The 27,323-nt window shown below is 36.7% G+C and overlaps 2 protein-coding genes across 4 annotated transcripts; one reads left to right on the top strand and one right to left on the bottom strand.

Moving 5' to 3' along the window:
- Positions 1-925: 925 nt before the first annotated feature.
- LOC106180417 (TBC1 domain family member 31) lies at positions 926-27,311 on the bottom strand. Of its 3 annotated transcripts, XM_087011872.1 has the most exons (25): positions 27,202-27,311; positions 26,781-26,894; positions 26,287-26,442; positions 25,987-26,102; positions 25,149-25,327; positions 24,161-24,309; positions 23,633-23,792; positions 23,122-23,298; positions 22,762-22,785; positions 21,984-22,172; positions 21,457-21,536; positions 20,938-21,084; positions 20,505-20,638; positions 20,007-20,140; positions 19,247-19,426; positions 18,779-18,958; positions 18,051-18,256; positions 17,417-17,552; positions 16,954-17,046; positions 16,566-16,706; positions 3,520-3,636; positions 3,106-3,183; positions 2,429-2,582; positions 1,897-1,989; positions 926-1,456 (listed from the first exon to the last, which is right to left on the bottom strand). In XM_087011872.1, exons 2-25 carry the CDS (start codon positions 26,861-26,863, stop codon positions 1,329-1,331), a joined length of 3,234 nt encoding a protein of 1,077 aa, XP_086867998.1. In that variant the 5' UTR covers positions 26,864-26,894; positions 27,202-27,311; the 3' UTR covers positions 926-1,328. The 3 variants fall into 3 exon arrangements, with proteins under 3 accessions (XP_086867998.1, XP_086867997.1, XP_086867999.1); XM_087011871.1 differs by lacking the exon at positions 22,762-22,785 and having other exon boundaries at positions 928-1,456; positions 23,098-23,298; XM_087011873.1 differs by lacking the exons at positions 926-1,456; positions 1,897-1,989; positions 2,429-2,582; positions 22,762-22,785 and adding an exon at positions 2,592-2,633 and having other exon boundaries at positions 23,098-23,298.
- Positions 4,536-11,266, top strand: LOC106180418 (tripartite motif-containing protein 2). Its single transcript, XM_013564399.2, has 3 exons — positions 4,536-6,179; positions 6,925-7,112; positions 8,319-11,266. Exons 2-3 carry the CDS (start codon positions 6,929-6,931, stop codon positions 10,166-10,168), a joined length of 2,034 nt encoding a protein of 677 aa, XP_013419853.2. The 5' UTR covers positions 4,536-6,179; positions 6,925-6,928; the 3' UTR covers positions 10,169-11,266.
- Positions 27,312-27,323: the final 12 nt, after the last annotated feature.

The raw sequence follows: 27,323 nt of genomic DNA, 5'->3' as shown, positions 1-27,323 counted from the left end.
TAAATGCATTGTATTTCAAAGTCCTCAAAATGAGGAAAAAGCATATGTAGTTTGTTGTATTGAGTGTGTCTTATTTTTTGCAAAAATACTGTTGTAACACAGTTACACTTTTAAAAAGCAACTGAAAAAGAGACGCAATAAAGTTCAACTAAAGAGAGAGGCAGTCTAGGATTAGCTGGTTGGAGCTAGTGGTGTAAAAACTCCAAAATTTTATGTTTAAAAAATACTGGACAAAACTACATTTGAGTATGTAATTTTAAAGCAAAAGTGAGTTCATAAGTATAATTATACATCTGTCACTTAATTGCAATTAACTTAAGTAGCTTAGATGTCTGTCACACTGAAGCTGATAGGGGGTAATTATCGTTTAGCAGCATAAACAGGGGTAATCCTAGAGAGGGGTGAGAAACGTCCATTGTTCTCGTCAGTGAGGCTAACCAAATTCAGGGTATGTACGCACAGACAGAAAACCATGTATTCTGGGAACGTTACTAATGAAGCCACTGGTAGTATTAGTAGATATCAGTCTGTAGTCTTGAACAAGCACCGCGTTGACGAGTGAACAGTTGTCAAAAACAAAAGACCCAGGTGTGGTAGATCGACTACTGTTCATGCGTGCTAATTGCTCTTCAAGATCACAAACCTGTATCCGGTACTGACGGTTAGGCTCGTCATAATCATATAAGTAGCGCGTTTCCACCCCCTGGCTTAAACAGGCGTGCCAGCCATCTAAGTGCAAGCTGAAAGCAATATAGCGAGAAACCAATTGGAGATGGAACAATCCTGTTAGATTGATCTTGGGATGGGAACACAGTCTAAGCCTTCACTCCGAATATACACACAGAGAATCGCAATCAAACTTATGAAAGTCTTGTGTAATTTTACAATTTCTTAAAAAATTTAATGTGATTGATGCAGTATATCTACATAAAAATATATATATCTTGCTTCCAAGTTCAAGTTGTGATCAGATATACCAGAAGAAGAGAAAAATGTCTGTGACAGTCCCGACATGTGGTTGAAAGTTTTTGTGACCCCTCACTTTTTCTGCCATCAAGTTTTATCTCTTTCCGACATAAATTGTGTTCCTCTGCGAAAAAAATGTGCCAACTGCTTCACTAGTGTATAAATCTAGTTTTTTTTCTTTTTCTCCAAGACAAGTTGATACCCTTTACCGAACCAAAGAAAGCATTTTTTGACAACATATCCCCTTTCTGCTGCCAGCGTCACTGCCCTATTTTGTGTGGACCACATTCCATAAGCAGTGCAACTTAATTTCTGCAGTCTATTTTTTCATATTCCTTATCATTCCCTTCCAAGCTTTTGAATCAAAACTCTGCAGGCGGTTTCTTAGTCCTGCTATCCGAAGCCAGTTTTTCTCTCAACCTCCTCACTTCCTGCATAAGCATGGCCTCTCCTTCATCTAAACTTGTGCGGCCTGTTCTGTCAAATGACACTGGAAAATAAGGAAATCACATGTAAGGAAAAGTAATAATTTCAAGCAATGGAAATTAAGTCTGTACAGCAATATTATTGACACAATCAAAATCTGTGTCTACAAGATCCACTCTCACCTTAATTGTTTGTATGTATAAAAATATTTCTCCTATTTTTGTGCTTCTGAACTTCAAGCTGCACAAATGTACACACATTTTTTTAACCCCCAAAGCTAACAAGATCTTCAGTATGATGATTTTTTCAGAAAATGAATTCAAATAAATTTGAAGTAAATATTTATTTATTTCCGTTAAAATTATAGATCTAATAGTATCAGTAATGCATATACAGATGAGGCTGGTAAGTTTGTTTGGGGATACAAGTCCTACTAGAACATTATTTCTTCAGGGCTACACTCTTTCTTTCAGACAAGACTGATCTCTGTTATCTGTTACTTACATGTAGTGGTACCATCAGTTCCTGTGGAAACCTCATTCAGACAAGACTGGTCTCTGTTATCTGTCGCTCTCTGCCTAAGGTCTCGGAGACGCTCTGAAGTGATAAAGAGGTTTAACTTCAACACCAATACATGACAAATTAGAAGGATACTATATTTCTTTCACCCAAAAGATAGCAATGTAGTAATTTACAATATTCTGTGTTTTCAATCTCACTATATGTCAAATATTATGTTAACTGATCGATACTATGAAAAGGACATTAAAACTTGATAAAACAGAATTATTCTATATACAGCATCAGTCAAGCACATGAAAAACTTCTTTCTTAGTAGATTCAACTTATATACAAATCCTCTCCCATACCAAAAGGCTGATCCATCAAAAAGTAATAAAAAAAACGAGAAATAACCAAAGCCTAATACAAAAACCCTTTCCCCTACCAAAGGACTGGTCCAGCATTTTGAAAAAATAATAAAAAGATGAGAAATAACCAAAGCGTTTTAGACTGATATACAAATCTTATCCCATACCAAAGGACTGGTCCAGCGTGTTCCCCAGCTGTTCCAAGTGGTCCTCAGCCAGACCAGATTCCTCCCTGAGGAGACGTGTCCTCCTCTCTGCCGCTACATCTGCCTGGCGCCTCTGGGCCTGGAGCTCCTCCAGGGTCTCTATGGCCTCTTCTTCCTAGTTAGAGCATATATAAGTTTATCAATATATATCTGTGGCCTCTTCTTCCTAGTTAGAGCATATATAAGTTTATCAATATATATCTATGGCTTCTACTTCCTGGTAATGTAAGCAAATGATAAAATTTAGAATCAGGATTTTTATAAACTGTTGGAGGCTTAAGTTCTTTTATAGTGTGCATATTCCAAAGTTTTAATGACCTAATAGCATTTTCCCCTATAAACAAAGTCTGATATTTCAAATCTGAGATCTTGCAAAAGAAAAAAAAAATGAGTGGGTGGAGCTTTAAAAAGAAAAGAACAAATACAATAACAAGTGACTGGTGTGCATTTATTGGAATGACGGAAGATGTGCCACGTGACTTCTCCAGAACCAGTTATGCCTCCTGTAAGTACAGAGCACAGGAAAAACCAAGTACAGTTCACTACAGAAAAGTACATGTCACTAATCGAGCATTTCTGTCAATATAAGGGTGGATTAAACAGTACAAAATGGCCCTGGCTCACAAACTCATACAAACCCTTCTAGTTTTCAGTTCATTCATCAGTTTGTGGACTTCTTTCTCCAGGTCACGGTTTTCATTTTGTAGTTTTGCCAGCTAGTGAGAAAATAATAATAATTGTATTTTGAACAAACACGATTTAAGTGATATGTTTGAAACTTGTGAGTAATGATCTAATTATCTACATATTCTTCAGATTTCTGGTTTTATTCTCTAACTCCTTTATTCATGTCTTATCTTATGCAAGAAAATCAGATTATCCACTCTCACACACATAATGAAAGAGAGGGTGGGGGAGAAAGAGAATGCACACACATGCTCTACTACCTGTACATTCTGCATCTCCCTGTCCAGGTTATCCACATACCTCCCTCTCTCTCTCTCTCACACACACACACACACACACGTGTATGCACACACATGCTCTACTACCTGCACATTCTGCATCTCCCTGTCCAGGTTATCCAGTTCCTGTCTGTATTCCATCTGTTTTCTTGTCTCAGCATCTGTAGTCACATGCTCGGCATGGGCCAGATTCTGCTGCAGCCTCTACAGAGAGACAAAATAATATTATATATATCATGAATATATAAGGCATTATGATACCAAATGTCTTGCATGCTACATCACATCTAAAGCATTTGCCTCATGCCCCTGATCTTTTACCCAGACCAAGTGATATATAATTAGTACACAGGCACTGTCAGTATTTAAATTTAACAGGGCACATCCAGCAGTAACATCCTCAGAGGATATGTAGTGTGCTATGCACAAGTTATGATACTGAAATTAATATTTATCATTTATTTTGAAGTAAATGATTTCTACAAATTACCTAGGCTTGCTGTCAATTAAGAGACAAAAAAGAGAGAGAATTATGTGAGCTGGATTCCAGAAAAAGTCAAATGTTTAGCAAAATTCCTCAACATCCACCCCTGAAATTTGCTGTGCATGAAATTTAAGAACAATATATCCATCCTTTAAAAAGACAGAAATTTGACGATTTGATAAACAGACGTATGTACACAAAAATCACAAAAAAAATAATAATATATAGAACTTCCCTGGTATCATAACCTAGACCCATCCATCTCAAACGACACATCAGTACTGTGGAGAATTTTTAACAGCAATAAAGTTGATCAATTACAAAGTTAACATAGTGACAAAAAAGTATTGATCTTTACATTGGATGTAATGTCAACAGAAGACAATAAAGACCTTGGTCGTGTTTTCAATACACTGCTCACTGTGTGCACACACACACATACGCAAGCAAACACACCCACAAACACGCAAGCATGCACATACGCAGGCACACACAGACACATAATTCATATTCGTAATCCATAATATAGATTTTCTGTCTATTACATATATATGATATTTGGTGTATCAGTAAACAAAATATATAAAATATCTGCATTTAATATGGCAAAATAGATGCCAATTAGCACAAACATTACAAGTATCTTTTTACTACAGATAACAGCTTTTATTGTTTTGAATAATATTTCTTCTTATATTACACCTATAAATGGAAACACCTGGTTTATAACAAGTCAAGATGCTGATAGGAATATTCTGTTCACTGACAAGTCGAAGTGCATTTTATAATAGAGGCTGTTAAAGTGCTTTATAGCAGAAATATTTTCAAAAATGTAGAGAAAGGTTATATACTCTTTTTCTTGTTATTATTATCATTAATTTTATGTTTCCAAAAAAGATGAAAATCAATCCTCTTCTCCTGAGTTTCTTGATATTAAAAATAGCATTTGAAACCCAGGAACTTTCTACACTCCCACAAATAAAAAGGAAATCCACCAAATGTTATTACTGGAGAAATACAAGGAAGTCTTGTATACACTTCCACAGGATGTAAAACATTACATTTGTTCCCAGAAATCGTACAGTGTATTATACAATAGGCCTGCAAACCTAAGTTACTAAATAAACAATTTGAAAGTGCTCTAGCCTGCACAATTTTCACTTTTCCTACCAATGAATAAAAGTTAGATAACCTATTTTGTTTTCATAACATCCAAGGTAAAAGAATTCACCAGGTGTCTTAATACCCATAAACAAGTGCTCTTCAATACTAAGTCCCATATCTTAACATTTCATCCCAGTGCAAATGAGGAGTAATTGTGTACAATATTGATCCGCCATAAAAGGCCACAATTATTAATTCATTCATTGGTTGCAGCCAGGAGTTTATGAAATACATCCTCCTAACATGAACAATAACTGGTTTAACAATAGAAACAATGATAATAATTGATTGATAGCTGTCTAGATACAACAAGTACAAATATTGGCTTTATGTACAGCAAAAGGGCCTCCAAACATGAATGTGTCCGATTGCCATTTCAGTCAATTGTTCATCCATGCATTTCTGTATTTGTCTACAATAAGTGGTTAGATATGCCAGGGCCCTGGCCACTGAACATGTATATCACAATACCCACATTCAGTTACAGTCATATACAGAGGCGGATCCACAGATATTTTCTGACAGTCTTCCAAATTATCTTTTTTGATCCATCCTTTATTTTTGACCGTCTTCCAACAGAAAAAAATTAGATACCCGTCAATGTAAACTTGAATATCTGACTGTCTTCCAGAAGGCCCGGCAGACGGCCTAATTCCACCCCTGATATACCAATCAATCCTTGGCCACTGAACATGTATACCACAATACACCACATTCAGTATCAGTCATTTACCAATCAATCAGCTTTCCATTATACTGCCAACTGGGCCCCTTGTGTCACCAAGCGAGCCCTGAAAGCAGATCTCTAAGGTACCTTCGCATCACCCTATTTACACCATTCCTGCCTTAACGAACATGTGCGTTGAACGTGACAGGTGCAGGTAACAAGCCTAACAAGATCTGAGGATGACAAGATGAAAATTCCGTGTTCAGATGTCCTGTGACAAATGCCACCTTGTCTGAAGAAACCAAAAATGTGACATGTTTCTAAGGAAAGAGTGACAGGAATTAGAGCTCAATCTAGAATCAAAACAAGTGTCATGGCAGGACGAGACTGAGAAAGGACTTAACAACAACTTGTGCAGTGCTCATAGACAAGGTATCTAACAATAAATAATTATGACAGGTTTAACATTCATAAATTGACTAGTTCAGAGACAAATGACTCCCTGATATATTTGTTGCCAATCATGCAGACATTTCCTTCTCAAGGTTTCAAAAGCAGAAAAGTGTCATTGTATTCCTTGTGTTCTAGTACCATGGACATGGAGACCCAGCTCTTATATCTATACTGACAGTCAATGAAAACACAGCAAAAAACTTTCTTGAACTTTTTTACCGAGAATCGATTCCAACCATATAAATAAGTAAAAAATTTAATCTTTTCTGACCTTTATTTCACCTTGTGTGTCTGAATAATGGGTCATATTTCACACGTAAACTGTTATTTCTTAATGTGCCAAAGGAACTAAAAATATAATTTGATAAATAAATGATGCGTTTTCATTGCCTGTCAGTATATTATATATATTTCTCCCACAAACATGACTCATGTAATTGTTCCCTATATTTCAGTACCTTGGACATAGAAAGAAACCAGCTCCTGTATTTATTATATATATTTCTCCCACAAACACGGCTAATGTAGTTGTCCTATGTCTTTCAGTACCATGGACGCAGAGAACCAGCTCCTGTATATCTATTATATAATATTTCTCCCACAAATATGGCTAATGCAGTTGTCCTATGTCTTTCAGTACCATGGACGTAGAGAACCAGCTCCTGTATTTATTATATATATTTCCCCATAAACACACCTAATATAGTTGTTCCATATATTCCAGTACCATGGACGTGGAGAACCAGCTCCTAAGCTGTCAGGTGTGTTTTGAGCAGTATGACCACGAGGAACACCAGCCCAAACTCCTGCCCTGCCACCACACCTTCTGTATGAAGTGTATTGATGGACTGAAGACTTCCAAAGGGAAGGCTAAGTGCCCAACATGTCGACAAGAGGTCGGCTTGCCTCCAGGTAAATAAATAGGGTGTCTACTCCTCTGTGGCTGGGTTTGTGTAAAGTCCAATCTGGGGTAGTGTTACTTTTTTTTTTTTACTTAAGCCCCCTTTACACTGGACGGCGTCCTTTCTGCGTCCAGCAGTACGGCCCCATTTGAGAGTTAAAAAATTATAATGCTTTACGTGCCGACAACTGGCCGATCATTGAGCATTCATTCTGATACAAAATTAATGCTCGTGCCTCCTTATTAAGACCACAGCGATGCCAAATTTCATGGTCGCAGAAAGGACGCCGTCCAGTGTAAAGGAGGCATTAGCTACCAATCACTACTCTTCTATCAAGTTTTTTCTCCAAATGATTAAATTTTGACTAAAACAAGTCAAATCAACCCTCTTTTGTTAAGCCAATTTAAGTTAATGTTAACATTTGGCTAAATTGGCAAGTGTTAGAGCTACTCCAGCCAATGATGTATTTACTTTTTACATGCAGGTGTTTGTTTGGACAGAATAAAGTCCCTCAAATCAGGAAATCCCCATGACTGTCACACCTGTGTAATTAACACTATATTTATAACTGGTGTCCTATGTGTTTCTTCTAAAACTTAAATCCCACTTAATTACAAAAATAAAATGTGCTTTAAAAATCCATATAGCTTCCACAAAATAATAATCAAATAATGGGATAATCAAAGAACAAAAGACAAAAATAATAATAATAATTGCAATACATATGTAAACAAAAATTCCTTCTATTTGACATAGGATGTATTCTAAATACTTTTATTATCCAAGTCTCATATCTCCCTCCAGAGATCCCCAGGACCAATTAACAAACTTTAAAGTGTTGCAAGTGAGCTTGCAGGTTTGTTTCCATATCAATCACAGTCTGACTGCTTTTACCAATTACTTAAGACTGGCTATCAATCAACATTGATTAGCTATCCTTATATCACAAGGTGGAACACATGTATCAAAGTAATTTTCTAAATAATGAAAATGAGATGGCATCATATGTAAGTTTCCAGTGAATTATCAACTTCTGAAATAGCTATGTAGTCGGCTGGACCTCTCTCCTACTTACAGTGCACAATGGGAATCAAAGCAGGAAAAACGGACTAGTCTACTTGCTCAATTTCCTTGTCACTGAAGAATTATTGTGTTCTGTGATCAAGTTGAGATGGACCATTGATATATAGTAATTCATCACATTTATTACACACAGGTGGAGCCACCCATCTCCAGACTAACTTCTATATCATGGAAATGGAGGAACTACTGATGGGAATGACCAAACGACAAAAAGATCAAGATGGCTGCCAAACCCATGCCAACCAACCGCTGTCCTTCTTCTGCTCCAAGTGCGAGACTGCCATCTGTCGAGACTGCACCATTCTCAGTCATCGTGAGAGTGAGGGTCACGTTATCACTGAGGTGGCAGTGATGAAGGGGAACTTCACTAAAAAACTACAGGAAAGGTTAACTAAATTACGCCAACTCATGCAGTCAGAAGAAGACATCCTGTCAGCATTACAAGTGCAGCTCAGCTCCCTCAACGGCCTGCAGAAGATGACAGAGGCCGACATCGACACCTCCCTGGACAAGTGCTGCCTAGCTATTGAAGAACGCCGGCAAAAGATGAAGGAAAATTTGAGAACCCAACACGGCCATATTGCAGCAAAGCTCAAGGACATGATCATCGAGACAGAGATGCACTACAATCAGCTTACCTCCACTTCAGAGCAAATCAGCCATACTATCAAGAAAGGCAAGCTTCAAGACCTGATTGACACCGCCAAGCAGGAAGATGCAAACAACATAGAGGGTGAAGACGCCACTAACTGCAGCTCCAAGGAAGTCACTATAGAATACCCACAATTCTCTGTTAAGGATTTCGATGCCTTGCAGGAGATTCGAGGTGGGCTGAACCGAATGGGAAGTCTCCGCAACTCAAAATGGATGCCTGCTAAGGTGGACATGGAGCCAGAAAGTGCCACGGCTAGCTTGGAATCCTGTGTCAAGGTCGCGATAGCCAATTACGAAGACAAGCCTCTCTCGTGCCTTAAAGTGGCACTGGACATCCTGGACCCATTTGGAGACAAGGTATGTGGTGTCAGCACAGAGGAAAGGGGGAATGGCAATTACAGCTTTACCTTCAGGCCACAGATCTCTGGCCCTCACAAATGTCGCCTGGTTTTCCATGACCAAACCTTAAAAGAGGTCCCCATCCTGGTCCAGAGCAATAATCCTGTAATGAAGTTCGGCGAGGAGGGAGATGGTCCAGGTCAGTTATTCCGTCCTCGTCATGTCCATGCTGTGGGTGAGAACTACTTTGTCCTGGATCTCAACAAAGTGCAGATATTTGACAAAGACGGGAAGTACGTCCGCCATTTTCACCTCGCTGCCATGGAGGAGAAAAAAGAAGGTCAGCTGACAGGGAGCAGTGACGTGTGTGTCAATGCCGCAAAAGAAGAAATCATCTGCCCTGAGGCCTACATCCAGTCCTCTCAGCTGTACGCTGATCGTATCTTAATTTTTGATTTCGACGGCCGCCTCAAGCAGGTCATGCCTATATGCAATGGTGAGAAGAGCGGAGGGGTTTGTGTTGGTACCAACAGTCATGGCGACATCATCGTCTCAGACTACTGCCACGAGAAGCTCCTGATCTTCAACAAGAAAGGTGACATCACCTCTACGTTCCGCGGCATCAAGCGGCCTGGAACCATTGCCATTGGCCAAGACGACGATATCATGGTGTGCGACCAGGAGAGGAATTGCGTCTTGGTTCTCAACCGCCACGCTTCCTTTAAGCATCAGATAGGGTTCGAGGGAAAGGGCAAAGGTCAGTTCAAGAGTCCATCTGGGGTATGCACTGACCGACATGGGAACATCATTGTTGGAGACGGCCGTAACAACAGACTGCAAGTTTTTAAGTATGACGGCACGTTTGTGTCTTGCATTGAGAGCACTGGCGACAAGCTGCATCAGCCACTGGGGATATCTACAACTGATGATGGACATGTTCTTGTGGCAGACAAACTTAACCATTGCATTAAAAAATACAAGTACATGTAATGAAGCTTGTTTATCCAGTGTCACAATGCCAGAAAACATTACTGAAACCAAAGTGATATAATTTTTGATGGCTATCAGAAATGTTTTATATTGGAACAAAAACAAGTGATTTTGTACAAAAAAATTTGGATTGAATAATATTTTTCAATCTGGGTGTACTATGTGGATCTACCAAAACTCAATTTGGCCAAATAGTAGCACTTTCCAGAGTTTTCCAAAGCTCAACATGGTATTTTTTTAAAGGCAGTAAAACACAAAAAGGTAAAGGAAATATTGAACAATGAAACTGTAAAAAGATGGTATGGAAACTCTGAACTATTACAAGGTCAATTTTTGTGTGGTATCGCTTATTGGTGCTATGTATTTGCATTCTGTCAAAACTATTTTTCTATCAGAGATAATCAGAATTTATAGACTTTGTATCAGCTACCTTCTCTGTACTAACTACTATTTGACAATCCTGTACATTTGTTAATTTGTAATAAGGAGAGAACACACCTTTTATATTACGTTTCAGATCTCATCAGGCAAGAAGAAAACAAATGAATCATTTTTAGACATTCAGAAATTTTGATAGACCTGAATACAAAGTTTTGAAAGAAAAGCCATATTACTTCAGCATCCTTATAATATAAAATTACCAAGATTTTTTTTAAATAGTGTGATAGAATTTACAAAATAACCTGACAATAATAGGGGCCTCTGGTCTTTCTATTTACAGAAAATGTATAAAACTTTGTGTGTATATATATTTGCTTATTGCTCAAATTTCAACCTGCTGTTCTTTATTCTTTCAAAATTCATCATATGTAGTCATCCAAATACAAGCTTTATAATTTTAAAAATCTGACTTTTTTATTATAAAGATAAATATGGGAAGTCTTTTTTCAATTAGATTTTATATTAGCTGATTCTTTAATACATCTATTTAATTATTCAATTTCATTTTTTCACTAGAGAGAATAGATCCAATGGTTCTTTTTTCCTTTCTACTTTTTCTTTGAGTAATATCCCACTCATGCAACTGTACAAATTTTGTAGTTAGAGTATATATGGCTATGAATATATTTGTGGAAATAAAAAAGGAATGTGAACCTACTATTTTGGTTAAAATCAACATGACCAAATATGCACACACTAAGTCAACTACAAGAACTAAGGAAGCACTGTGTACTTTACTATAAATACTTGTTTTATTTCCTGCTTCTGTTCACCAAAATAAAGTGCACCAAAAAAAAAAAAAAAAAAAAAAAAAATCAATCGGATAAAATGGCAGTGCTTTCAAGAAGATGAAAGATTTCTTTACAAATTTCCATAAACAGTTTGTGTTTTTTCTCACATTTCTATTGAATTAACATGAAGTAGACCATAGTATGAATCAATATGGGCTCTGTTACACCACAAAATAAAAAAGTGTATTCTGTTTCTTATGGTTTGCTTCTTTAAAGAAAATCAATTCAAAACCCACAAAATATAACGACACACGCTAAAGTAAGATTGAAAAAAAAGGCTTAAAGACCTGATCAATCAGAAATGCTAAGTTGCCTTTTTCTACCCAAATGATTTTTCGATGAAAAAAAACAAGCCTTTTATATTTGCTACTATAATTACACTGCCCCAGCAGTCAGCTGTCTACTTCACCACATTATCAAGCAAACACACAAAACCCAGGAGAAATATGGACAATAAAATAAACCTTTACATCAAAGGCACAAGCTATTGACTTCATTGGTTAATTATTGAAGGCAAATCTATTGTTATTTTTACCCAATAGTATTTATTATGCATGGTATCTAGGGGTGGATAAGGGGGTCTGGGTACACGGATCCATAAACTACCTGTCCCAATAAGTGCTGTAATGTCCCTATAATTTTGAAGAAAAATTATTATATACTGCCCAGCTTCACAGTTTGGCCATAAGAGTTGGAAAAATTATGGGAAACTCTGAAAACCCATTTCAGTTCAAGTAAGGTAGATTTTTGTGCTAAACTAAAACTCAAGAATCTTGAAATAATACAAAATATTTGGAATTGGTGAAGAGTGTGAAACTTGTGAGCAATTACCGTAGATCAACTAGTTTACTTTTCTGAACTTTGGAAGAAACATGGGATTAATAACGGAATATAAACTACTTCATTTGAAAATATTGTCCTCAGAACTGAAGAGTTCACAGTTCTGAAATGAGGTCAGGTGTGCTATGTTGTTAACTACTCCAGATTTACACCAGAAAACAAAGAGGAATCAAATAAAACCAATATTTTTTGTAAAAACTAGCAACCCTGGATGTTCCTTGTGAAAAGTTTTATGGGAGCTTAAAGAACAACAATCAGATAATTAGTTTGGAAAATACTCATAAATTAACTTACAGTTATCATGATCTCTGGCGCACAAACCAATACTTACTTATCAGATTTACTGTTGATTCCCGAGATTACAACATTGTCACTAGCGACTGCTCTGTCATCACATAATGTTGACTTTATAAAAAGACTTGCTGCCTTCATATATCATGCAGAGAAATTAAGAGATGTTCTTTTAGATAAGTAATTAGTGTCATTTATGATATATATCCCTGTGTAGTCAGCTCAGTATTATAAATAGAACTCAATTTATGTACTCTTGGCCTGCAGGCCTGAAATACAGTGAAATAAACAGATTACTGTTGATTTACTATTGATTTACTAACTGATCTAGTCTGATGCCTAAGAATAATTATCTATTTTTTTAGCATGACTAACATAGTATTACATAACTGTTTAGGCACTAAATCATTATGAAAATCTAATAAGCCATTTCATGAATTTCTATCAAATGATACAATTTTATTCAGTTTCAAAGGTCTTAAAAATGAAAAGGCCTCGGTTGCTAAGAATGCATGTCAACATTATTGTCAGATTAAAACAAGGCAGCAAAGCTGTCAAATGTACAGACAAAAAGCAAGAAATAACAAAACAGGCTACTGTCAATTCTGATGCAAAAGTACATTATGCTTAACTGCAAATTCAACATCAAATTTTAATTATGCTCAACAGGTAATACCAATGTAAGTGAAATGTGTAACAAGCGTAAGGCTTCAGGCCCATGGGAGTTTAAGTTCACACTTTGAAAATGCCAGAATGAGAAAAATGAAAATTTCACATAAAACTGCGTAAATTCAATAATAAATGATAACCCATTTGAGCTGGCTTCCTTATTTGAACTGCATGCCAATCCTACAAATCATACTTGTAAGTTGAAAATAATAAGTAACACAGTTTTCTTTTCATAATGTTTGTAGTAGCAGTGCAAAAAGATTTTTGTCAATTTTGATGTAACATTACATAATAAATTACAGAATAATTATCACCAATTTTTGATTATTGACTATAAATAGCATGGACATGTAGAAAATTTGATTACCATTTGGCTTCATGTCCATGGGAGCAGCACCCAAAATTGTGTTTTCTTCTATTTTAATGCAATATTACATAATGCTTAACAGCATAATGACCATCAGTTTTTAATAATAAAAGATCCGAATCATGGATTTTCAGAAATGTGACTAGCATGGGTCTTCAAGCCGGTGGAGATTCTTAAGTCACACCTTGAAAATGCCAATATGTGAAAAATTAAATTTTCACAAAAAACTGATTAACTGCCAAAAAAATTTACCAAATAGACTGCATTGCCCACTGAAGCTTTATTTAAGTCCCATGTTTCTTCCTGTAAGTTTGAGAACAGTAAGTGACATGGTTTTCCTTAAATGGTCATCATGGGAGCAGTGTCCAAAATAGGGGTGTCTTCAAATTTTGATGCAATATTACATAATGTTTAACAGGATAATTACCATCAATTTTTAATAATAAAATATTAGTATCATGGATATTCAGAAAATGTTCCTAGCAAAGGTCTTCAGGTCCAAGGAACTTCAAAGTCACACCTTGAAAATGCTAAAATGTAGACAAGACAGCACTGTCCTGAAATGTTTTTTTTTTTTCCATTTTTAACAATTTTTTAACATATAACAAAATTAACAATTTACTGCCATTTATATATGATCAACTAAGAAAATTGATGAGATGGGAAAAATATCAATAGAACAGTGTTTAATGTCCAATTTCCTCCATTCTGAGTTTCTGAACATAGTGAATGAATGAATCTGACAAACTGCAATGATATGAGTTTATTTCCATTTTTGAAACTCTATTATACAATACATGATAACAAGTTTACCATCATTTTTACATAATCAACTAACAATGTTGTAAAGATGCAGGAAATGTCAAACAAACACTTTTACTAATCTTATTAGTTAAATAATGAGACTGTTAACATGCCTAAGAATTGAATCTGAGGAAATGTGAAAAAACAGCATAACTTATAAAATAATGGCCCGATTATGCTGATTTTCGAACTTGACCTGCGTTTTAGTAAGATTGATAACTCCTGTGAGTTTCATGACAACAGGCCTATCGGTTTTCCTTGAAATGTGTTAACAGTGTTGCATATATGCTAAAAAGTGAAAAAACAGGATAAATTCTACAATAATGGCCCGATCATGCTGATTTTCGAACTTGACCTGCATTTTATGAATATTAGTCAGCTCTGTAAATATAAAGCCAAAAAGTAAAACTGTCTTCCACTTATGGTGTTAACGCTGAAAGTGCACGGCGACGGCGACGGCGACATGATCGGCGACGGCGACGACAGACGCAGGTGATGGCAATATGTACAGACACATCTGTGTCTGTACATAAAAAGGTTGAAATACTCGCTGTAAATGCAATATGATTCTAAATCAGTAACTGCTAATATTTGGCGTAAAAACAAATTTCCTGTATTCTTTGCTTTTCTCCTACACATCTGTTGTTTCAAAGTATTGACATGTATCTGTATTTACTTTACACACACTGTTAACATGCACTTAACAGATTTGAACAAAAACTTATTGTATTTCTTAAGACAATGTCCCATTAATTTTGTAATGTTTGAAATAAATGGTAACAAATTTCTAAAGAAAATAAATGGTAATAAATTTCTTAATAAAACTGAGATGGTTTCTCAACAGATTTTTAATTTTTGTGAGTGAACAAGAATAATGAAATGAGTAAGATAGCAATCAAATAACAGCAACCTTGCAAAAGTTGGGAACAGTTAGTTTTTTTTTTTTTTTTTTTTTTTTTTTTTTTTTTTTTTTTTTTTTTTTTTTGCAAAAAGTAACTACACATGTAAATACTTAACAAATGTGTACCTTCACATCAAGTCCATCAATATCCAGAAACAACTATTTTAGTTCTGCTCATTGTTCTATAAAAGCTTTTAGAGAGCATGTTTTCCTATTTTAGATGGCATTGATTTTATCCCCCCAAAACACAAACCTACGTGTCCTAGAGCATTTCAGTTTGTTGTTTCAAGATTGATTTTCTGCTTTACATTTATACATCCATAGTATCAGATCCTGATCTCTCCCCCTCTCTTTTTTTTATTGACTCTCTGTTCAGACATCAAAATCCTAGCACAGTTAACTCGTTTTTGAATAATAACCAAATCATACAGTCCTACAGTCTTCAATATATTTGCCTTTTTATTGTCTGTACATATAATATATAAGGAGGAGAAGCAGTAACAGTGACTTCCATCCGACGCCAGAATGCCGAGCTGTTGGAACCGTACAAGAGGGGCCAGCTCTAAAACCTTGAAAACTGCCAGCGCATTGGCTGGTGGTACTAACTAGTTTTATCCCCCAAAACTGATCCTCTATAACACATACTCTTCAATCAGCCTGTCCTGATGAATGCAAACGGTCGATGAACTATGAAAACAAAACCAGCTACCTGCTTGGCTATCACAGATGTGATATTTAATGTCACATGTATATACTGGCACTATGGGAAACGTGAAACAATGATGCAGTCTGTACCAATGCTTTTCAACTTACAGGCCACCAGAGTCCAATTTCTGCCAGCATTGGCAGTGGGGCAAGTGGTTAACATCACAGGCTGTTGATGATACATTGGAAATAGCATGACACAGTGTGAGACAGAGTGACAGAGTGAGATGTGACTACATATTGCACTAGTTGAGACTGAGATGACACTGCTGAGCACAATGCTGCAGAAAACTTGAAAAAACAGTTGCCACCCTGAGCATTCATGTCACTGTTACAGTAATCAACATCAATGACCAAAATCAATCACAGGGACACATAGTGGTTGTACAACTGGTTCTAAATTCTTTAATTACAACATTTTCATAATGTTCTAGTTACTCAATAAAAGTCAATGTGATAAGTGTAATATTTCAACCTGTAGCACATTTACATACTGCTACAAAAGATAGAAATGACCAGGACAAACCCTTTAAACATCTACATACATGACACTGCTGCTGACATCTATTTATCTGTACGAAAACTTACCCTCCTTATTTCCTGCTCCCTCTCTCGCTCTGCCAGGTTAACACGGTGCTGCCCCCTATCTTCAATTTCCTGGCGTTTCCTAAAGGCGTCGTACTCAGAACGTAGTTTCTGGGTGGTCTCTGCATGCTCTCTGTATAATTCCTGTACGGGTGAAAACAATAATATATGAAATTGCTGCATACTTATCTGTGAACACATAATCCTATGGGCAAATAACTGGCTTAGTAAAGACTAGCATCTCAGACAACAGAGAACTTCAATTTTAACTGCATGCTCATTTCAGTATCATAACAAATTACATGTGACAACTTATCATTAGCATTTCTTTTTATCAAACCGTTTTCTGTTCCCATGTTTTTGTATGTGTTCAACAATGCCACAGTTGTACCTGTTCAAACATTTTCTTCTGTAGCTGTAACTCCAGATTTTTTATCTCTGCTTCCTGCACTGCATGCTGAGTTTCCATCTCCCTCATAGCAGCCTAGGGTAAGGACATATATAGAGGAGATGTGAGGGACCAGTCAATACAATGTGGACTTGTATGGATATAATTATTATTAGAAATTATGGATTTACTTATTTACTAAAATATTCACTTGTGTACAAAGGTCAAAGAACTGAATGGAAAATCCTTTTAAAATATGATGATGTTACATTTTAAAGATATTTACTTCACTTCATTTCTTCCTCTTTCTTTACTTCATTAACTTTACTTCCATCTTTATGTATCTTATCATACAATATCTTTCACTTACTTTTGGTCAAAGGAAAAAAGGAAACATCTCCATACTTTGACTAAAACGGAATACATCAGACTACTTCAGTTTGCCAAACCACAATTTTTCTGATACCTTTCTCTGTATTTCATCATCCAGTCTCTTGATTTCTGATGTCCTCTGTTTCTGCTGATAATTCATGTATTTTCTTCTTGTGGCATCAAGCAGCTTCATTTCCTTCATCTTTACTTCACGATTCATGGCCTGAAGCCTTCAAATAAATTATAAAACTTTTCTTAAAGCACTATGCCTTTCATAATTATGTTTGCTGTTTTTTTTTTTAAGTTCTACTAATTCTTAAGTTACCGTTAAAACATATCTCTCAATGTAAGAAAAAGCTTTTTACTATAACGTGAAGTCTAATTTAACTTTTCTATGTCAGCAAACTTCCACAGAAATATAAAATCTAAAAAATAGCTCCTTCTTCAAACTTATACATCATGGAAAAATTTACCCCTCTTCCCCATCCCAAAGTATTATAGCAAGTAGGAATTCTCATTTACTTGGTTATGGTGATTAGACCTACATATTTACCTTACTTAATTTGTAAGGTAAGGTCAGATAAAAATTTATACATCTGTTAGGTACCCTAATTATGAGAAAATCAAAATTTTACCACCTATATTTTCTACCTAATGACCCTAAGATTAAGCTGATCTTGTTTACAGTGAGACACCATTCATTTGTCTGTCCTAATAATAATTCTTACCTTGACCTCTGTTCATAAAGCTTCTCCTCCTCCTCTGAGATCATCTTCCTCCTCTTCTCCTCCGCCTCCAGAAGCAGCTCCTGCTGTCTGTACCATGCAGCCTCCTCCTGCTGACGACGCTCAGTCTCTTTCTGGAGCTCAAGAGACACCTGCCGCTGTCGCAGGTACTCCAGTTCTTCCTCACGAATTCTTTCTCTTTCTTGAACCTAGATTGAATTTAACTCTTATTCATAAGATCACGATTTTAAACATTTATCTAAAACCAAAGTTTAAAATATCAATTAAAGCTGCACTTTATCCTCAGGTAATTTTTAGCTAATCATTTATCTTTTCTGAATAGATTGGGATTCAAAATAAAATTAAGCTTAAAATTAAACAAACAACATCTATTGTGGGTAAAATATAGGAACTCCATCAAAGAAACCTATCAGAGTGAATTTTTTACATAGTGCGAGGCACCCTTAGAAATAAAACTGAGGATAGAGAGTAGTTTGTTGTAAAAAGAATAGTTAAAATAAGCACACTCTGGATAAATTCATGAATGCACTGCAAACTTTGCAGTCATGTTCACACCGACAATCTAAAAGTAAGCAGCTGTCACATTATAATGTGAGACGTGAGAGACCCATCTCCCCCTGACTTACTCAATATGATACATCTTTGCAGAACCAATCACAACACCTGGCACAAACGTACAGAACCAATCACATCACTTGACACAAATGTACCTGATAGTCCACAATAAACTTGGGATATTTATTGAACACTGGGTACTGTCCCCTGGTCAGTGGCTGGAACGTGTCCAGCATCCTCTCAGGGTGGACGTCAGGTGGGGTGGTCTCCTGAATCCTATACGCTTCTTTAATCACGTCCCCTATGTCCACGGCATTACGGTGGTGGAAGAAGTACTGAGGAGGGGGGGAAAGGTGGTTTGTTAACATTATTTTGTTTATCAAAAAAAAAATTACAGAGTGTATAGAAATATTGAGATATTAAGAGTGAAAAGGATGACACTTATCAATCATTGGTCAACTGCACCATAAAAAGGTTGGTGTAGTAATACTTTGAATTTTAAGTTCTTATATCTGACTATTACTCTTATTAACTACAATTAATGCGACAATTATTCAAAACATTAAATTCAGTGACTAAAATTTATTTATTTTACCATACACATACACTGTCACACAAAATACCTTAAAATCATCAAACTCTATACACTGTAACAAAGGTCCTCTGCATGCCGTGCAGTATGCCACCACGCACATGAGGAGAAATGCGGGGTGGTTACTGAGCACGTTGTCGAACAGTCGTAACCACTCGTCCTTGGTAAGTACTTCAGAGAAAAGCGTCTCCAGCACGGGCCACGCATAGATCTGACAAAATAATGGGACTGATTGATAATACCAATTACAATTCAGATAATTAAGACACATAATCTCTTTTCAAATTGAAGATAAAGCTGACTACATAAAGACTTGATCTCCTTTAAAACTGTCTAGATAGAAAAATAGATATTAAACTTACTTTGAAAGTAAACAGAAGCACAAGAAATAAAGAAAGAATTTTTCATTTTCACGATAACAGCAAGATAAACAGTCAAAATTGAATTGAAGAGAAAAATGTTTACTTCAATGCAAAAACTAAACTTGTTTCAATTAAGACTCACATGAATATAGATCAATTAAGGTTTTATTAGGTGTCAGGGCAACCCCGCCAAATGACTCATCTCTTTTAGAGCTTGATCTCAGTAGCAATGAATTCAATCTGATTAAGAGATTAACATGCCTCCTCCTGGCGTTAAGAAGAATACAGAAAAGCCGGTAGTTGTACAAGTAAAATGGAAACAAGTGGAGGCATGTTAATCTTTACACCTGATTGAATTCAGCAAAGGTATCCACAGAGTTGGATCAGTCTTCGTAAAACGATAGTTTCTTTGGGAATGAGCTCACTGACCTGTGAGGTGACGCCGTACTTGACAAAATGCTGGAGTAGCTCCTTGTCATGAAAGGCGAGGACATTCTCCACCATCCCCAGAACATTGATAGGAGGGTTGGGGAAGAACTCAAACCAGTGCTGACACCAGTTTACTGAAATAGACCAGTGATGCTTTTGTTTTCTGATTTATGTAACAAAACTTGGATAACAAGAGTCAAGTCTCCAGTTTCTACCAGCTGCTTATCAAACTGCCACTGCTACTAAATTAAGTCACAGGAAAAAAGTTGGTATCTAATATCATCCATCTTTTCATCCCGACTTCTTCCTGGTTAATACATTTCTAAGATCCGATTTTAAACAAAACCAAAACAAAATGAGACATTAAAAGACTACAATACAATAAAATGTCTATACCTTTTATGCTTAATTCATTTCTCTTATCAACTTATAACTTAACACCAACAACTTTTGACATTAAGACTGTAATGAGAGAGCACAGTATGTATAATGCCTTACCTAGGACAGTTGCTATGATCTCAAACAGCACCAGCTGGTTATTCTGGAACAGCTTCACAAAGGGGAAGGTCAGGAGAGGCAGGTAGTCCATCTCACCAAAGATGGCCGACCAGTGAGAGAGCGCCGACAGGGTTCTGAAAGTGTGTCAGAAACATGAGGTAATGCACCTGTAGAATTCCAATTAATAGATACTGTGCTTTTTAAATGTTCATTTCAAATATCATGTACAGAAAGAAATACTGATTATTTTGCAATTCTTTAACACAACACATACAAAATTGAAGATGACTTAGAAGATAAAAATGACCATTATTAACTGTTTCCAATACAATATCTTTCATTATGAAAGTATTTAATTTTTAGTTTCATAATTGTTTACATGAAAACAATGCAAAAATATACGGTCCAAACCAAAATGTTTGTAAAATCTGACCTCTGCAGCACTCTCAACAGTTTTCTGCTCTTAATAGGAAACTTCTCATGTATGTTTTCATACGCTGGGTGCGTGCCCTTGTCTACTAGGGAGGCATACGCCGCGTGGTTCTCTGGTAGCCGCAAGATGGAACGCCAGATAAACATCCTGGACATAAAATAATGTATGTATTTAGCTTATAATTCTTTTTACATAAACCAAAAGTACCTTAACTATTCTTTTGAAACTCATTTTTTTCTGTTTAAAATTTAAAGAACTGTCTATCTCACAAAAAAAAAACTGAGAATTCTAAACATATCAAATGCAGGAATGAACACATAAGATTATTAACACATAAACAGGTGACACTTGGGGCAGCTTTAATAGTCCAGAAAATTTTCAAAACCAAGCCCCACATTTTTATTTCATAATAATTTCAATATTACACATCAAATTCTATGTCCACATGGCCATATATTGTTACCTATATTTAGCTGGATACTCTCCATAGCCCCTCAATATAGCCATCAGTTTACTTACCTATATTTAGCTGGATACTCTCCATAGCCCCTCAATATAGCCATCAGTTTATCCATGTTCAGGCCCTCAGGTAGTCCAACCTGTTACGATATCAAATTGAGAAAATACACCCATTTACATGTAACAACAATTAGTGGACGTATAAGAGCTCGGATTTCCAGAGTAACATAGTGATCGCAGAGGCATAATACTACATGAATACAAGGTAAATGTTTGGGCTGGGATAAAAAAAAATAGAAAATGTTTACAAATTAAAATGAAAAAAGTCCCATTCTTACACTGCATTTCACATTTATGAATAAGTAATACAAATTCCAATTAGGTTTCACATTTTATTCTGCATGCAGAAAAAGGAGAAGCAAATTTTCCAAAGGTAAAGGAATTCTCATCCACATCTTAACCCCAAGGTTAAAACTCAAGCACACAAAGACTGCCACACAACACCCCACCCTACCCTACCCTACCCTACCCCAGCCATCCCACCTCACCTCACCTCACCTCACCTCACCTCACCCCACCCTACCTACCTGTTCATGACTAGTTTTCTTTGGTTTCACATCCACAGCCGACACCTCACTGCCCTGAGCCAAACGTGCTTTACGTTTTAACCTGGAAGCTCGTTTCCCCTGGGTAACGTCTGCCTGCGACGATGACGTGACGTCTCCAGTCTCCTGCTTCCTCTGAGATGATACCACTGACACCAACGGGGGAGGAGGCTGGAAATAAGTCAATTAACAGTGTTACAAAAATAATCTCACACATCAAGACTATTCAGCACTGTCCTGTCTTTGTTTTTTCACAAGATACTTTCTTGTATGTGTTGCAGCTGTATCAAAGTCAGTTATAAACTCATTCCAAAAATTATTTGGATTTACCATTGAGTGAAAAAATGAAACATTCAGCAGGATATTTGGAAAGTCTTGTGGATGAACATAGTGTCAACGTATACAGATAAACAAGGACGTCTTTAGATAAAAAGCATCCTTAAACTTCATAAGACAAAGAGCATCCATATCACAGGGGCTGATCCAGATATATTTTCTGACAGTCTTCCAAATTATCTTGTTGATCCATCCTCAATTTCTGACTGTCTTCCAACAGAGAAAATTAGATACCCGACGGTATAACCTTGAAAAACTGACAGTCTTCCAGAAGACCCAGAAGACGTCTCAATCCTCCCCTGTATCACTTGCCTTATTTAACTCTGCAGTCAGTGCCTGTACACTGTATATATTATCATATCACTTACCTTATTTAACTCTGCAGTCAGTGCCTGTACACTGTATATATTATCATATCACTTGCCTTATTTAACTCTGCAGTCAGAGCCTGTACACTGTATATATTATCATATCACTTGCCTTATTTAACTCTGCAGTCAGAGCCTGTACACTGTATATATTATCATATCACTTGCCTTATTTAACTCTGCAGTCAGTGCCTGTACACTGTATATATTATCATATCACTTGCCTTATTTAACTCTGCAGTCAGTGCCTGTACACTGTATATATTATCATATCACTTGCCTTATTTAACTCTGCAGTCAGTGCCTGTACACTGTATATATTATCATATCACTTGCCTTATTTAACTCTGCAGTCAGTGCCTGTACACTGTATATATTATCATATCACTTGCCTTATTTAACTCTGCAGTCAGTGCCTGTACACTGTATATATTAAGATTCCCGTCCTCCATCACTCCCACCACGTGGTGCCCAGTAGGAGACATAGCCATGGTGTTGATTCTGTCCCCTACACTGCCCAGGTCAAACAGCAGTTTACACGTGTGGATGTGGATAAACCTCATAATGCCGTCTTGACTGAGGACACCCAGGACCTAGGGGAGAGGAGAGAGAAAAAATTAATGTGGGGTAGGGAGAAAATGATGCATTTCAAAATAATTGTTTCAGAATAAATGTGAAAATAATGAAAATGGTCCTATATTTGAATTGTAAGAATGATAAATTTAAAATGGTTTCATATTTGAATTGTGAATATGATAAATTGTATTACTTTTGAATTGCCTGAATAATTTAAATGGTTTCATTCTGAAATTAGAAAAATTTTGGAAAAACACCATATAATAATTCTCCGAGCAAAATTGAGTGCAATTCTTTCAAACTTCTTCATAGCTCTTTCATAGTAAATAATATAAAATAAACCAAGCATACCTGACTGGAACCAGCATCAAACTTATCAGGCAAGAACTCCATCTCCTTCACTGAGGTGACCTTGGCTGGAAGCTGTATTATCCTCAGTAGACGCCTGGTGTCCAGTGTCCACACATGGAGAAACCTGGACTTTCCTCCCGCCACCAGCAGTCTGCCATCCCTGGAGGATGAGGAGACTATTTATATACAACTCTGTGGTTTACTGTGTAATAAAGACACCCCCCCCCCCCCATAACCCCCAGTAGTCTGCCGTTCCTGGGAGATTAGTAAGGCAATTTATACATAACAAATGTGTGGTTTACTATGTAACAAAGGCTTTCCCCTGAGAGCCATCTAGTCATGATTTGGATAGCCAATGGCCTCAAAAAATGGCCTGTATTTTCAAAGACAGTTGGATGGTTTAAGGAGCGAACCTAGGAGTACTTAAGTGACTTTCTTATGCCACTAAGAATTTAAAAGCAAATATTGAAAAAATAAAACATTGCCAAAAGGAAAGTGTTTTATTTATGAATAACTGCTGGTACTTACTTAGTGGCAGCAAAGGCCTTATAGTGTGGTGTATTCCCAGGGGGAATAGGCAACTGGTACTTGCAGTTCAGGGTGTCGGCCTCCCAGGCAAAGATGGAGTCATCCTTGAAGCATGTCATGATGGTGTTACTCAGTGGAAGGAAAAACACCTGCAAACAAATATAAGAATTAAATAAAGGGGAAAATTTCTCAAAGAAATACTGCATGCATATCTTCCAGTCTTTGATAACAAAATAACATAAGTTTTGACACTGATTTCTGTATCAATTGACCTAACTCTCTCTATTACCAATCATTTGTGGGCATAGTGTCTTGTAATAAATATGGATAACCATGCTGGCAAAGCCAAGAAGTAGGTAATCTATATGTTATCATATCTCCACTATTTCATCATAGACCCCATTCCCATAGACATTTAGATTGATCTATCTGCCTGGGGAGTCTCACTAGATTGGTGTCAGCATAACCAGCTTTAATGTCTGTACCGCCTACTAAAAGCTGTTAGGGGATAATTAACTGTTGTGCGCTCGGCTGACTGCAATTTAGCGGGAACCCCCAGGGAGTTAGGTCGTTCCAGATGGATCAGTCTAAATCTCTGGGAATGCAGTCATAGAGAAGAGAGATGTCGTGTTCAATGCCATGGTTATAATTAACAACTAGTATCTGAGCAATAATGTTCATTAGCTTGGTAGTTGGATCATAAATGAAAATTATCAAACACAAGCCGAAAATCTTTCATATCATTAGCTTATGACCAACCTGGACATAGGCCTTCATCAGACTGATGTGAGTAGATGTTGTTTCTCACTGGCTGCTAGGTGGTATAGCGGCCAGGACCCTCTTATAAATGTCACAACTTCAGCCAGCACCAGACACCCATGAATAGAGATGGGGTTGGGGGAGGGGGGGGGGGCGATCTATCTGACAAGATAGTGTGTGATAATTTTCATTTATGAACTAGTATCTGTTTGATCACGACAACACACACCTTAACAATCCCAACATTCTCCTTGATGTTCAACTTCCTCTTCCTCTGGAAAGTGTCCAGATCCCAGAGCTGCGCGGTGTCGTTGGAGGAAGTCAGCGCGTAGCGTCCAGAGGCGTGGATAGATATAGTGTGTATGGGAGACTCATGACCCTTCATCCAGGCTACAAGCTCTTTGGTATCTGATTACAACAAAGGAGAACAATATCATAGTCAGCAACATTTGCCACTGGTAGCAGCCAAATAAATCTGGTGTGTAGTAGGAGACTCATGCAGGGAACAAGCTCTTTGCTATCTGATTACAACAAGAGGGAAGAAAATGTATAAATTTGCAACAATTGCCAATGGTCTACACTTACTGACCAGTAAATAGAGCATCAGAGTCACAAACTGTGAAAAAGACACAATGTCATGTTTTCTGAAGCACTAAAATAAACCTGAACAGATTTGTGAAAAATTTGGTGCTTGTTTTAAAGCATTTTCCATTAGTTTTAAGATTTTATCCTGGGACTGGTAAACTTTGATTCACACCAGTAGTTTTCTGAGGCCCACCAATCACGGTGAAGACAGATCTTAAACAACTTTAGGCACAGTTTATCAATAGGTAATGTTAATATATGTGACAGTGACACAACATAATGATATATCATTTTAATACCACAAGAAAAACATTTTCATTAAAAAAATAAAATTTTCACACTAAGCATTAACCCTGCCATACAGTGAATAAACTTCAATCAATAGAAACTTAAGACTTTGAGTGTATTTTCACAGGTAACAATTATCAAACTGTCCAAATAAGATTAATTTGTTGCTAAGAATGTAAAGAAAATGCTTATACCTATATCATAACACTTCAGGGAATAGTCGGACATCCCCACTAGGAACTCTGTTCTTCTTTTTAAGGTGAAAGCCAACGAGGAACATGGAGTCCCTGTACGCTGGACCAGAGAATACCTGGAGGAGTAACATATTTTTATTTTAATACTCTGAAAACATTCTACTACTAACTGTTACAATATAAAATAATCTTACACTGATACCAGGTTTTGATTGCTTTTAGGATCATCGTAATTTTTAAATATTAAAATTTTAAGTCTTAAAAGCACTGGGGAAAGTTACAGGGACTTGCCTAACATACCTGTTTCTGCTGAGATCAAAGACAAACATGTTTCCCTGGTAATCTCCTGCCACGAAGCGATCTCCTGTTGTGTCAAAGGCCACGTGTAGGAAGCGTATGTTCCTGGACTGAAGAGCTAGCGGACTGGACACGCTGTGAGTGATGTGTACCATGACACTGGTGGAGAAACAGGAAAGAGAGAGGGGAAATAAGTTTTTGAAGCTTCTGATCCTTGAAAATTTATATCAAACACAATGGCATATCGTAGCCCCAAACCCTGCCCATACAAATCATATATATTGTATTTTTCTAGGTCTTCAGAAAAAGGCATATTATAACAGAATTCAGCATTTTGAACCAACTTTTTTCATGCATAATGTTATCTTTCAAGTTTATATAAATCTTATGATTTATTCATTCATTTATTTAGATACATATATTAGGATCCAAAGTAAGACATTTTTTTTAAATTTATCCATGTATCTAATTACTGATCTATGTATCTTTCCTCTCACCCATCATCAGTGGAAGGAACAGGCTTTCTCTGCCATATCTTCCCGGACTCTTTCCTACACAGGTCCAATGTTTGCAGAGCCATGTTGAGGACCAAGAACCACCTGATTCACATGCTGAAAAAGGAAGTTTTCACAAGCAGTTGATCTATAAATTCTGGTGTTGGTGGGTAGGTTATTTTACTGTTGCCCTGTACGCAAATAATGCATGTTCACGCACAGAGAGAGAGAGAGAGAGAGAGAGAGAGAGAGAGAGAGAGAGAGAGAGAGAGAGAGAGAGAGAGAGAGAGATTAAATAATAAATAAAACAAATATACAATGTTTATTGAAATGCTTTTTATCACTTAAGTCTGATTAGTCCACGTTAACTAGTTCAATAGCATTACAACGTCAGGAACAGGTCCTCAAGAAAACTACTTCTCACCTAAGTTTCTGAACCGACTTGTTTACAAATATTCCAAAATGGCGCTTTCCAGGGAAACCCGAAAAGCTAAACTCCCAACCGGAAAGGTTTTCTGCAACACAACAACAATCATAATCATTAAT

This window comes from Lingula anatina, chromosome 4 (assembly GCF_051362555.1).
Source record: "Lingula anatina isolate TDL-2025a chromosome 4, LinAna3.0, whole genome shotgun sequence".
NCBI lineage: Eukaryota > Metazoa > Brachiopoda > Lingulata > Lingulida > Lingulidae > Lingula > Lingula anatina.
This window is presented reverse-complemented; position numbering and strand designations above follow the sequence as displayed.

What these genes read in the sequence shown, in the direction of transcription:
- LOC106180418 (XM_013564399.2), top strand. Translation starts at nt 6,929, where the DNA reads ATGGACGTGGAGAACCAGCTCCTAAGCTGTCAGGTGTGTTTTGAGCAG. An exon ending in AGAGGTCGGCTTGCCTCCAG is followed by an intron (nt 7,113 to 8,318) that starts GTAAATAAATAG and finishes TATTACACACAG; the next exon opens with GTGGAGCCACCCATCTCCAG.
- LOC106180417 (XM_087011872.1), bottom strand. Translation starts at nt 26,863, where the DNA reads ATGGCTCTGCAAACATTGGACCTGTGTAGGAAAGAGTCCGGGAAGATA. An exon ending in TTGATGCTGGTTCCAGTCAG is followed by an intron (nt 23,299 to 23,632) that starts GTATGCTTGGTT and finishes CCTCTCCCCTAG; the next exon opens with GTCCTGGGTGTCCTCAGTCA. An exon ending in AACTGATGGTACCACTACAT is followed by an intron (nt 1,457 to 1,896) that starts GTAAGTAACAGA and finishes CTTATTTTCCAG; the next exon opens with TGTCATTTGACAGAACAGGC.